The sequence below is a fragment of the Jatropha curcas genome, chromosome 3 (assembly GCF_041381405.1).
Source record: "Jatropha curcas cultivar XTBG-Jc1 chromosome 3, XTBG_Jcur_1.0, whole genome shotgun sequence".
NCBI lineage: Eukaryota > Viridiplantae > Streptophyta > Magnoliopsida > Malpighiales > Euphorbiaceae > Jatropha > Jatropha curcas.
In genome coordinates, this window is record NC_143153.1 from 2333561 (window position 1) to 2347199 (window position 13639).

The window sequence follows — 13639 nt, forward strand, 5'->3', positions numbered from 1 at the left end:
TTCCTAAGAAGGAACAGCAGGTCGCCCGTCTATGTCCTAAGTGTACCACATGCTTCTACACTAGAGGTAGGAATGATATACCATGTCTGATTTTGGTTATACAAATATACTATCATGTACATTTTGTAATGTTGTGAAATAGAATCTCAATCACCATAGTTTAAATGGTGGATGATAGAGGTATCAATATAGTTACTGCACTCTTTTCATGCAAGACAACCACTTATATGATTATTAGGGGTGATAGTTGGGAATTTCTTAGTCTAACCAGCTGATAACGTACCGCAATTTTTGCTACCTGGGTTATGGAGTTTTTGAATCTGGACGTAGATTGAAACACTGAAGAAAAGCATCACCAGTAGAGAATTCATAGTTCATTTCAAAGACATGGAAGTTGCAATGGAAGGTGCTAAAACTGTAGCTATGGGAACTCTGCAAATCTCAAAACAGATAGACAGACATTATCTTGATCTTTTAATGGTAAATATATAGATACTTACCTAATATTTTCATGGAGAACTATTTATACATGAAGAAATGATTGTTGTTTCTTGTTGATCTTGAGCTTTAGACTACATATACCCTTTTGATCAATTAAAATAAAAAATATAGTGATTGGAACTTGAAACTTTCAATTTGATTGGATAAAGTTATGTGAAATATAATAAAGGGTTTAAGATGAATGGATTAGAATAAGCCTCCCGTGCCTGGGAGTTGGGCTGCTCATTAACAAATCCTATTGTTAATGACGCTCATAGTGTTCATGACTATTGAGAACGGGCTGAATTTGGGTTAATAATAATAAATGGGGAGGGCCACAATTCTGTTTTTCTGGTCCATGCCCTGTTCTTGAAATGGCAAGGGATATTGAAATCCACTTATTAACATTGTCAGAACTATAAAATTGAGCTGCAAAATTGAAGAAAAAATTCATTTCAATAAGAATTTTGGTTATGAATAGAGCAAAAAATCAACCCTATGTAACAGCTTGGCTATGCAGTTGATAGAAAGAGGAGATATAAAAGAAAAGTCTATTTCATATTGGTTCTCACAGTCCAGGATGGCCTGGAATATAAAATAGAAGATAACCTTTCTTTTTGTATAAATATTCAGCTTTCATTCCAAGAGGTAATTCAAAATTAAAAAACAAGTTCAAATTTTAACAACTAGAATTATTCTTTAAAGGCAAATTCTTGATTTTCTGACCAACAAAAAAGAGAGAGGAGTTTCTCTTTTGGTGTCTAAGGCAACCAGACGTTTTTGCCATTCTTTTGATGGATGAAATATAGAATCCAAACTTGACTTGATAAAAGAATCAAAAGACTTTCTTAAAATGGAAATCTGTGTATAATATGATAAAGAACATATCCTTATGCTATGTGCTCTCATTCATTGAACGAGAAATAGTTTAAATTAATTCATTTCCATCATTTAGCATCAAGAATCAACAAATTCTAATCATGCATTTTCAAATCACTACTAGTAAGACATGCAATATCAAGAAAATATGCATTAATTTCTGCATTTCATCCATCAAAAGATCTTCCAATTGACTTTTTTTTTTTTTTTAAAAAAAAAGAAACTATCATCTCATCCATAACCTTCAAAGTCCACTCACCAAAACTTCTCATAATCATACTTTCAAAAAAAAAAAAAAAAAAACTTCTCATAATCTTGGAAAAAGAAAGTTTACCTGAAATAAAATAAAATAATAAATAATAAAACACTTTAGAGGTTATTGTTGAATAGTTATATATCATATATGGTTCTTAATTTCTTTTTTGTTTTATTATCTAAAACAATCTCTATATGCTACACACCAAATTGTATCATCACAAAAAAGAATTATATATGAACAATACAAAAGAAGATGTTGCAAGAAAGGGTTTAAGTGTGAATAGGAGCTAAATTAGTATATGTAATATTTGCACTAAACAATAAACAATAACACAGAGCAAGTTCCAATGGAAGCATACATACATATATATTAATGTATGGAAATCTTTAAACAAAGAATTAGCAGCTTTTAAATTCATTCAAAGGCATCCCAAGAATCACATTTAACAAAGCTTATATCATTGCTCTTATTTCGAAGATCGAGCAATTGAAATTGTTAATTAATAATATGCAGAGAAATTTTCATAATCTGATACCCTAAGAGATGAGAGAAATAAATTCTTTATCTTTTTGAACAATGTGCATTCAAATTGTAAATATATTTTTCAAGCAATCATCAAATAATTCTAGGAAATAAAACAGAATGCAAAACAAATCAACAAATTATGAATGAATATGCAAGATTATGTGTAACTCCAATGACATGCTGTGGTAGGGGATTCTTTAAAAATTTTCTTGGGATCTTATATATATATATATATATATATATACACACACACACACATATACGTGTGATCTTATGAAAATGAGGCATACATTCTCTCCATTCGAGGCAAATTCGGGTAGTTTATCTGTTATTTTAAGGGGATTAAATTGTATTCTAGCTTCTGTCATTCATGTTTGATAATTAGCCAACAAGAATACCTCAACAAAAGCTGGAGTTATGCTCCAAATCTTTATATTCATTTTGAGGATTAGGTAATTAGTTATTTAGTTAGAGAGGTCAGTTTTTCAGTTGAGAAGCTACAAGTGTCTTAATGACACATTTTCTTAAGCAAAAACCAAGTTTTCATTCTTAATTATATACACATATCAGCATATCTCTATTACCTTGTGAAATTATGAATATTTACTGAGGAATTACTTTAATTCTTCATCCAGAAATTAAAAATAAATATTAAGTAAGTATCCAATAATTAATTAAGAAGATATCAGATAATTTTCTGCTAGAGTGAAACTTACTGGTTCATAATATAAAAGTATGGAGAAGGAATGAAAAATAAGCAGCCTAGTTAACTGTCCATTTTAGGTCAAAAATTTAGGTTATTAATGTTAAGTAGGTCCATATTAAATAAAAGGGAATTGAATTGAATTAACTAAAAACATAAGACTAGATTTCCTAAGAGAATAAATACTATTATTCTACAAAATATTCAAGATTGTACTAGATTAATCAAATTAAAGAAAAAGATAATATGGGGAGAGAGGGGTGGAATTTAGGGTTTCTGATTCGCTTGAAACATAATTTCTAGGGTTCCTAGCATTTTTTTTCTTTTATTTATAGCAACAAAAGTGCATGTTTCAAAGTATGCAACAACAACTAACTACTAGTAATTCAAAAATTTGACAGTAAAAAATCTGTCTTCATCACCTCCCACACAAAGGCCTCACTCTCTTTATCTATCACTGAATATAGCCAAAGGCGACGGACCGAAGATCATCAGAATCTTGATAACTCCATTGCCTGTAATTTTCTGTTTTTTGCATGTTGTCAAAGGAAGAAGCCTCTTCAAAGCTATCAAATGAGGTACTAGTTGTTGAAGAATTCCCATAATTTCCCATAGAAAATGGATCCACCAACCCATTTTCACAATATTGTGTAGTACTTCCATTGAAACTACTTGGATTGATTAATTGTGGCAACATGTTTGATGAATTCTCTGACTGAAACCAGCTTTGAAGATCTTGTGCATTATTAGGGTTTGCTGTTGCAGAGCCGTTAAGCACGGTTTGAGCTGCTTGTTCTTTAAGACAAGCAAGTTGTGCTTGTAGAGTCATAACCTACAAGAAAAAGAAAATTTTATTGAGTAAAGAAGAATTAGAGTTCTAAGGTTTTAAAGGTTTTAAATTGAACTGAACAAGAAAGAGTCAAATTTAAAAATTAGGGTTTCGTAAAATCAGTTACAATTGAAAAGAATTTAAAAAGGGGATAAACAAACCTGCTGTTGAAGAGCAAAAATATGTGAAACACAGCCATAAATGGGATCTTGAAGCCTAGCTTGAGCTTCATAAGAAATTGTAACAGCAGCTTCACATCTATCACTAACAGGAAGATGAGCAAGCAACTTTGAGACATTACTTGCACCAAAAACCTTATGAATGGCTGCAAAATGTGTAGCACCTTGTTCATGGCAAAAATAAGGAGCAAAAACACAACCTCTAACGCATTTTCTTCTCAAGAATTTGCAAGCACCGCATGGAGAACCAGAACCAGTCATTTTTGAATAATCTTGAATGTTAAATCTCGATGAACTTAAAATTTTTTTTATATAATTCTTTTTATTTTTGGTTTTTTGGCTTCTCAGCTCTGTAGAAGCATTATCACCATGCTTATAAACACTTGAGGAGGAGGGAGGTGGATAATATTATAATGAATAATTAATTACAACTGGTTCCCTTATTGGGCTACATATTTCGTATTATTTATTCCTTGCACAAATAAAAAACTATCTTCCATCTTAATTAATTTTTATTTATACCCTCAAAATGAGATTCCTTTTAACATCCTTAAACGACAAAACACCTAGCATAAACCAAACCCATTTCTATTTGCTTCATGATTGGATTTATTATAGCTTGATTAATATTTGATAACTACAACTACGTTTTCTACTTTAATACATGTAAAACAGATGATTATAAGAGTAAAGTAAAAATTTAGATTCACTAATCAAGGTTTACCCTATAGTATAATATCTTATCAATTGCACTAATCAAGGTTTACCCTATAGTAGGGTAGAAAAGAGACATTAAGGACAAAAAAAAAAAAAAAAAAAGAATAAAAATATAAAAAATAATTAAGGAGAGAAACATTTTTGATGAAGTTAATTAATTATTGTAGAAATTAAGGATTGTCAGTGCAACTGAAGGTTCCTAACATGTGAAGAACACTTTTAAGTTTTAATAATGAGTTTGGAAATATCCGAGCATGTGTAAATATTGATAATGTCAAATTAAAAGTGGGAAATCCTATTGAGTATTGACAGATGAAATAAGGTAGAGGTAGCTGAATATGTTTGGACCTTAATTAAATCAGATACCGTTTTTATTAGATTGATTGAGTTAACAGGTCATGTTCCAATATCAACTTAACTAAATCCTCTGTAAAGCTGACACTTCTTTAGTTTTAGCCAGGCACTTAATTATATTCTATGTAATCAAACTTCCTAATTAATGCTGCCTTTATCATGTCCTTTGTTGCATTTCCAGTTTTAAACGAGCTGACCTGAGCTCAAATTTTAAACTCCAGCTCGACTTGAGGCTTGATATTCGAATAAGTTTAAAATTAATATTATAAATATGTACATATAAAAGTTTGATATGGCTCAATAAGACTCGATAAGTCTTCGAATTGAATATTGTTAGACTCGAACTCGATTCCAACTAAAATTTTCAAACAGCTCGAAAATTGGCTCGGCTCATTTACATTCTTAATTGCATCAAAATAATATCAGATAAATTGCTATTAAAATTAAATTATTATACGATTCGTGAATTTTCATGTAATTATATGACTCTATTGTATATCATTATATTATTCAAAATCACTAGAAGTAATTACTATATGTATTCAAATTAATTTGAAAGCTGATAATTGGGGCATTTATATATTAAATTGGAGAATATTATGGTTCCAATAAAGAGTTTTAATATTTTATAAGAAAAAGAAATGATCAATGGGGAAGAACATAAACATTAAGTTTATGACAGATCATCAGTTGAAGATCTCAGAAATTAGGTCCATCATGTATTGGGGGGATTGTGATAAGGGATTCTTAAGAGTGATTACGGACAGATAACCAGACCATAAAGGAAGAAAACAGAAAGGGGAAGCAGAAAAAAGCAAGCATATTCCAAAAATGAAAGAAACAAAAGATAGTGACACTAGAATAGAACACTTGACTATAAGTAATAGCTAGCAATTGCATTTTGAGTTGAGAGAGAAGAAAAAGAAATAAGTCTTTCTTTCTTCTCTACTTTCTGGTTTTTGATTTATTAATTTAAAGCCTTGAAGGTCACAACTTGTCTAGCAATTATCATTAATTAATCTTACTTATAATCATTAATCATTTTCAATCACTTCCTTTTGTCACACATAGGCACCAACATGTAGACCTTTCCCAAATGTGCACTTAGGCCCCACATTTCAATCCTAATCATGACACCCCAACTTAATTAACCTTTAATTAATTACCTCTCTCTCTCTCAAGTAATTAATTATCCCATTGTTATAGCTAACATTCCAATTAAAGAAGTTATAAAATTATTTATTTATTTATATATTTAGTGTTTTTTCCAATATATATACACATGTCCAATAATGGTTGGAAAAATTACTCTTAATTTTATTAGTTAGGTGTTTTTCTTATTCATTGATGAAGGTTTGGTTCTTGAAATTATCATAAATAATGGTTTTTCTCATTTGTGAATTTCTTGTCATGGTTAGAAAGGTAAGTTTAATACAATATGAAAAAAAAAATTTTTATTATGCCATTCTAAATATTTAATTTAATAAATATTACTCCTTTCGTCTATTTTATTTGCATGTTTTAATAAAACGCGCATATTAAGAATTTAGTCAACAAAAGTTATTTTACTTTTCTTTACCCTTAATAGCTCGTTAAGATACTAAAAGCCCTTCATTCAATGAATAATTATAAAGGTTATTATGGAAAAAAATAATTGTTTACATGTCTAACTTTACAAACCTTACAAATATTTTGAGACATCCAAAAAAGGAATAATAAGCAAACAAAATGGGACCGAGAGAGTAATATTTTATTGAGAAAAATTTTTTTGTCAATGTTGATTGAAATTCAGGACCAAAACTTTGAAAATAATTCCAATATCACCGAACCAAAGCTTATTAATTAGTTTATTAATTTAAATTTAACATTGTATAATATTTGATGTTTAATACAGTAATTAATAACATATATGATGATGATGCTATTTAAATTTTTAAAAAGTATGACTAAATTTTTTTTTATTTTATAAAAAAATTTAACCATCGAGTGATATTACTACCAGCATTAAATTTTTTTACTTTTTAATAACAAGTAGACCTTATAATTTTCAAAAAAAAAAAAAAAAAAAAAAAAAAAAAGAAAAAAAGAAAACAAGTACACCTTATAACACTTAAAAATTACTCTGTAATTTATTCTAACAATTGGATAACTTTTTCCTGCATATTTCTTGTTGAACCTAACAAAAGAAATAGTTATATATATATACAAATTTGTTTGGTTGCTAGTCAATGCCCTACAAGATTATCTTAATGTACGCTTATTGTGTCTGAATACGGCTTTTAAGCTGCCCAATTGATTTGATGCTCGAAAGAGACCAATCTACGTAATAACAACAAAACCCTAATTAATATGCCTTGACCAATTAACAAGCCAAACTAGTAAACATTTCCTGCAATCCACCACGCTTTATTATTCTCTCTTTTAATAAGAAAACTATATGCGAAAATGAAAATTTTTAAATATAATTTTATACGAGGGAATGATATTTAATTATACGGAAAAATGTACATACAAATACATACATGACTAAGAATTTTTGTGCATCACACAAGATAACCAATACAATTTGTGTTTTTTAATATTTTATTTTCTTCTGGTATGTGGAAAATTGAAATAAACTATACATTAGACGGATATCGCTCTTCAATTTCTCATAAAATTTTATGGCTATCGACAATAACATTTTAAGTAGCTTTTATTGTTTTGATTAAACGCTATTTTGTATAGTGTTCGGTAATATAGCGTTTGAACTAGCTTTTACATGTCAAGATAACGTTTTATAAAAAATTACTCTAACAGCTAACAGTTAACAACTACTAAAACAACGAATAGCTACCAAAACAATTAATTTTATTCAACAAATCCTGTATATACTCTAGATATGATTGGTGGGAACATTTATAGAATGATGACAAGGATAGCTATATATGATATGGACGACTCTTGGAAAACACAGGTGGACGTATTAACAAAGGGTTGTGCATGAGATCGACCTAATTGGCAGCCATTAATCCCACCATTAGTAATGGCTTTGCTAAGTCTTGTGTCCTTTGTTGGCCACTTAAGCATGAAAACAAAGAGTGATCTTTCAGACAAGAAGGCCATCTTAAATTAATTTATGGGTTTTTCAAATTCATAATCCTCTTCTTTAGACAATAATGTACGAGAGGTTTAAGCTCAACTAATCTTAAAAGAAGCATACACACTCACACTATAATGTTTTAAAAATAGAAGGAGAACTCCTGAAGGATATTCTTTTTGCTTTTCAAAGCTTCTTGTCTTCCATTTCTTTTTAAAGAATTAAGTGTATATATCCAATATGTTTCAATCTTCTTCTCCTCTCTAACCCCAACTGCATAACATAAAAGAATAAGGGTCGGTTTGACAAAATTAACTATTTTTATAATTGCTAACTGTTTTAGTAGCGTTTAGCTATTAGCTATTTCAGTAGCTTTTCATGAAACGCTAAAAGCTAAATGTTGCACGAGTTAAATTTTCACAAAATGTTAACTTAAACTCTAAAAGCTAGTTCAAACGCTATGTTATTGACTAGCTACTTAAAAAATTGTTGCCGAACATAACCTAAGACTAACTTTTAATTGGATTTGAACATGGAATGAAATACAATTCTCTTAAAACAAAATTCTTAATTTTTCAATTTTCATACATACCCTTTTTTTTTTTATGAGCAAAAAGATTTATTCCAAGATATACATGCATACCCATATATTAAAAATCTTGAAAGATTAATAATTTATATATTTTAGTTAAGTTGTTTCTTTTATTTATTTTTCTTGTTTTGAGCTACTTTTGCTTCATGTTATGCATAATAAAAGAAGAGTCTACCTTGGTTAATTTATTGATATTTGGATCTTGGGCAGATATAGATTCCTAAAACTATATTGTGTGAATGATTCTACATAAGACTTTCGATCGAATCTCGTAATTGGTCGGGAAAGTCACTTGTTATTGTTTTAAAAAAATAACATAAATCAGAAATTAATTGATTGGTAGAATTCCATTAGAATGGTTTAATTACTGATATTTGCAGAGCTTGCCAATTGCAATCCATCCCTCGTTTCCATTCCCAAAAAGTTTGGTTTTATTCATTTTTTCAGACCTGCTACTAAATTTTGAAGCAACAATTCAACCTTTTGCTTTTAATTAATCAAACTCACTTCTGATTGCTTGTCACCACCTCAATATTAATATATATAACCACTATTTTGTTTTAGTAGAAAAAATCAATCTCTATTAATCTAATTTTTGTGGGGAAAAACTAAATAATTAAATCGAATTAAATTATATATTATTATTCCACATCTGTTGATTTTTTTTTGCTTCATATGTTATAAGTTGTATATTTTTTCCCATTTTCTATTTAATTTTTATATTTTTAAAAATCATCATATATAGTTTAAAGCAGCATGTATAGAAATATTGTATTATATATTATAGAGATAGATATGGTTAGTCCAAATTGTCATTACCCAAGCAAGAAGCAGGTATATATATAAAATGTTTGAATAGAAAGATCAAACATGGGGTGAGCCATCACCATTTTTGGTCTTTTAATTAAATAATTTTGGTTCAAAGTGCAACCCATGTTCTCCTCTTATATACTATTCCCTTACTCTGCAATTGCATCCACCCTGTATAATTGCATCTCTTACTAATATATAAACCATCTGCAAAATGGAACTTTTATTATTTATTTATTCACATTTTTCTTATATATGTCAAAAACATTTTTCTATTTTTCTTACTGATAACAATATTTATTTTTGGTTAAATTATTTTTTATTAAGCCATTTGGTGTCCAGTACAGCCGACTAATAATTTTTAAATTGACAAATTTTTATTAATTTGCAAACTAAAACTTTATTCTATCTAATAAAAATTAAATATCAGAATCTAGGAGGTTGGACTTTTGGTTTTGACTGGTAAAGTACACGTATTTATACAGCTGAAAAATAGTAATTTTATATGGCATTTTTGCTTATAAAGAACTTAATTAAAATGAAATAATAATTATTAATTATCAGTGAAAATGATGCCAGATGAAAAAATAAACAAAAACTCCATTTTGAATTAATTAAGAAAAATAAAAGGGTCGTTATTATTCTCGGGATTGCGTTGCACGTGCCCAATATTAGAAAATAAACCACAGTGACGCTTTTACCCACAGGGTTTCGTCCTGAAGTGACACGCCGCACGAGTGCATTTTAAAACTCGTTTGTCGGTCCCACTAAAACTGATGCCACGTCACCACAAACAATACGATAAATTAAGGGTCAATTAACTCATGAGTTTGGGAGTATTTTGTAGTATTAATTATTATTTTTATTTATTTTTCAAACTGAAACACTAAATTATCATTAATTTAATTAACAAACTGACATATTTAAGCACAAGGCTATGGTTAAATCAACCTTTCGGTAAATTTTTATTTGAACTTTCCTTTTATACATGTGAGTTAAATAATAGATAGGAAGCTTCTCATATGATTAGCATAATAACTAATTAATTTCAATTAATTAATCAAATGTATGAAATTAAGTGTGTACATTAAAAAAGATATATGAAGTTTATAGTGTAAATGAGCCAAGTCATCTCTCCAGCGGTTTAAATTCGGCTCGAAAAAAGTTATTTTCTGACAAATTATTTTACGAAAACAAACGGAATATAACTCTAAAAATTGTTTAAATGTGATTTATTTAATCGATTGGAGTTGGAGCTTAAGATAAGGAGGTTTTTATAAAAATGCATACTCTTTTTGAATTAAGAAATTAATTAATTAAGTAGTAAAACAAGGGATTGGTAGATGCAACCAAAAACAAAAGAAATCCAAAACAAGGAATCAATCAAAGGTCTAAATATTAAAATTAATATTTAATATAGAAGGACAAAGATGGAGCTGGAAATTTTATGGTTGAAAATGTGTTGCCCTAAAGACTAGTCAAGCCGACACAGTTAGTCCCATAGAGGGTCCATATTGCACGTGTGGTGGATGATTGCAATCTATCCCATTTCTCTTCTTCTCAATCTAGAACTTGATCACTTCATTCTCTCCAATCTCTATCGTCTTAATTTAATCACCTCAACTCCTATTGAGCCATAATTATAATGTCTTGGACTCATTCATCTTCAACACGATAATGTATTTATATAATTAATTGCCTGAACAAAAATAATAGCATTATTAAAATAAATTTGCATGTGATTGATAGAGACATTACGTGTCATTTGGTATTTGCCTGTTAATTAATCAAAATCATTCATAATCTTGCTTTTTCAAAACAAATTCACTAATGATAATTTTTATAAAAGGGATATTGTGTAATAGAAATAGAATAAGCCTTCTAAAATAATGTTTTAAATATTGGATTATAAACTCATATATATGCATCATAAGTGCATTTGATTACATTACATTATATTCTATTACAGTTCGCTAAAAGACATTTTAAATGTTAAAGTTAAAGAGATTAATAGAAAATAAAAAGACCTTAGAGTTTTTATGTAGAGATATGAAATAAAGAGTTTCATCGAAATCTTTAGAAATATGTATTTAGATTATAAAACGTAAAGATTTTTAGCGACTACACTTCCCGGATATCTAACTGGCATAAAAGTCATTTTCTACGCTAATTTTGATTTTAGATCAAATTAGAACAGCCTTCTCTAACATCAAAAAGGATAATGAAATATATATATGGAATCAAGTTCCATTTATAATAAAATGTAGCAATATAGGGCAGGCAATATATATAAACATATAGACATACGATGATAGAGTAGGTCGTTCGAACATCAATTTAGACTCCGACAATACAAAAGAAGACGAAAATGTAATTGCTTAATGATTGAGAAACATAACTAGAAACCTTCATTTTCAAGACCCCAATATTTAATTTACAGGTTTATATAAAATTTTTTAATTTTTTTTATGTATTTTGAATGGGGGGCAATTGTTCAAAGTCCAAACCCTAATATGTGGAGCTGATATAAGCTTTAAGCAGTAACACTTAAAGACAATTTGGGGTTGTCATTTCAGTTTGAATCAAATGTATATAAATTTTTTGTTTTTATATGAAAATAATAGAATTGGACCGATCATTTTTATTTTAAACTTTGTGTGTAAGAAATCTGAATCACAGGTAGAGACAACCTGGGAGAAACCAAGAGAGTTTATAAGACACAAGTTAACTTCATCTGAACTCCTCTTTGGACTTTGACCACCAGAAGAGATGTTCTTGTAACCTGTTGTGAGATCATGCATAGTAATGTCTATATATATGAATTTGTAGTTTGGTCACTTGTTTTATTTATGATTTTACGATAGAACAGGTGCAAGGCATGTGCAACCTATGTATTATTTTTTTTTATATTGTTTTTTATTATATTTTTAATAACAGCAAGACTATTAGTTTGTTTGTTATAGAAATTCAAAATTGTCATATTTAGATATATGTAATGTAAATGGCATTTAAGATGCGTTCTATCTTCTCACTTATGTGAAAAATTTAGAGATTTCGAGTTCGAGTTTTCTCAACTACAATAGTTGTTACCAATTTGGTGAGAGACTACCTCTCTTATGTAGCCCCCAATGTTAATTTGATACATTTAACCTCCTAATAAATCGAAAAAAATTTATCTAAAAATAATAAATTATGGTGATTTAACATTAATCGTAATGATAATCATCCATAATCAATGGTTGTTCTAAATGCATATTTATAAAGTTATAAAATGTCTTTTTTCTCTTCTAAAAGGGAAATCATTTTCTTTTAAAATACATAGTTTGATTTAATTTTCCATTCAACAATATAATTATTTTCTGTTATCATTGATTAATTTTTCTAAGCAACTTAAACATAAAACATCTAATAAATATTTTCTAATAAGTTATATTCTGGAAACAAATGGAGTTGTAAAATCAAACCGTCTGATCAGTACCTAAGTATTTAAATTTGGTTAATTACATCTAAAAAACATGCTTAAACACGGCAAAAGCTCATCCAATGAATTTGAAAACAAAAAAAAGGGAAAAAAAAAAACAAATAAAAGAAGCTTTCTTCAAAGTTTGGAATTTAATTCCTTGTAGACTTGACTCTTTGAGCAATGGAAGCCCCACCAGAGGCTCTTATACTTAAAATAAAATAAAAGAATAATAATACAGTTTGTCTTTCTGTGTCACAATACATACACATCTAGACAAAAATATTTTTTAATTAGAAAATGTTGAAATATTCTTTACAACTTTCTCCCGACCAAAAGAAACTGAATTGTACATAAATACATACTTTCTTTTGCAAATTCTGTATAAATCTGTTATATTTATATACATTGAGTGCAGGGTCGGTCCACTGCATGACCTGTTTTTATCATGTGACCAAAGTAATACCTCTTTTTCATGACCAAATTTTGTTATATCAACATCTTTGATCATTACGTTTTTTTTTAGGAACTCTATGTACATATATATGGCCAAAATGATGTCAAAATTGATTAATTAATCAGTTTTAAAAAATTTATTTTCATTTTTAATAAAAACTCTTGTGATCGAAATACTCGAACTTAACTTTCACTTCTCGTTCAAATAAGATAAATTTTTTTTGTTCTCTTTGGTATAACCATATGCAAATTGCATATTAGTAAAATTGAGATATTGTCTTAAACACAATATTTTTTTAATAATATTATCAAGGAGA

The 13639-nt window shown here is 28.5% G+C and overlaps 2 protein-coding genes across 2 annotated transcripts; one reads left to right on the forward strand and one right to left on the reverse strand.

Annotated features, from left to right (window-relative positions):
* Window positions 1-187, forward strand: LOC105644563 (potassium transporter 25; the record flags this gene model as incomplete). Its single annotated transcript, XM_089719673.1, is given in 1 exon segment — window positions 1-187. A coding segment is annotated over 1 exon segment (90 nt), but the record flags the coding sequence as incomplete, so codon positions are not given.
* A 2925-nt stretch (window positions 188-3112) lies between these two features.
* Window positions 3113-4198, reverse strand: LOC105644960 (LOB domain-containing protein 29). Its single transcript, XM_012230467.4, has 2 exons — window positions 3837-4198; window positions 3113-3678 (listed from the first exon to the last, which is right to left on the reverse strand). Exons 1-2 carry the CDS (start codon window positions 4113-4115, stop codon window positions 3301-3303), a joined length of 657 nt encoding a protein of 218 aa, XP_012085857.1. The 5' UTR covers window positions 4116-4198; the 3' UTR covers window positions 3113-3300.
* Window positions 4199-13639: the final 9441 nt, after the last annotated feature.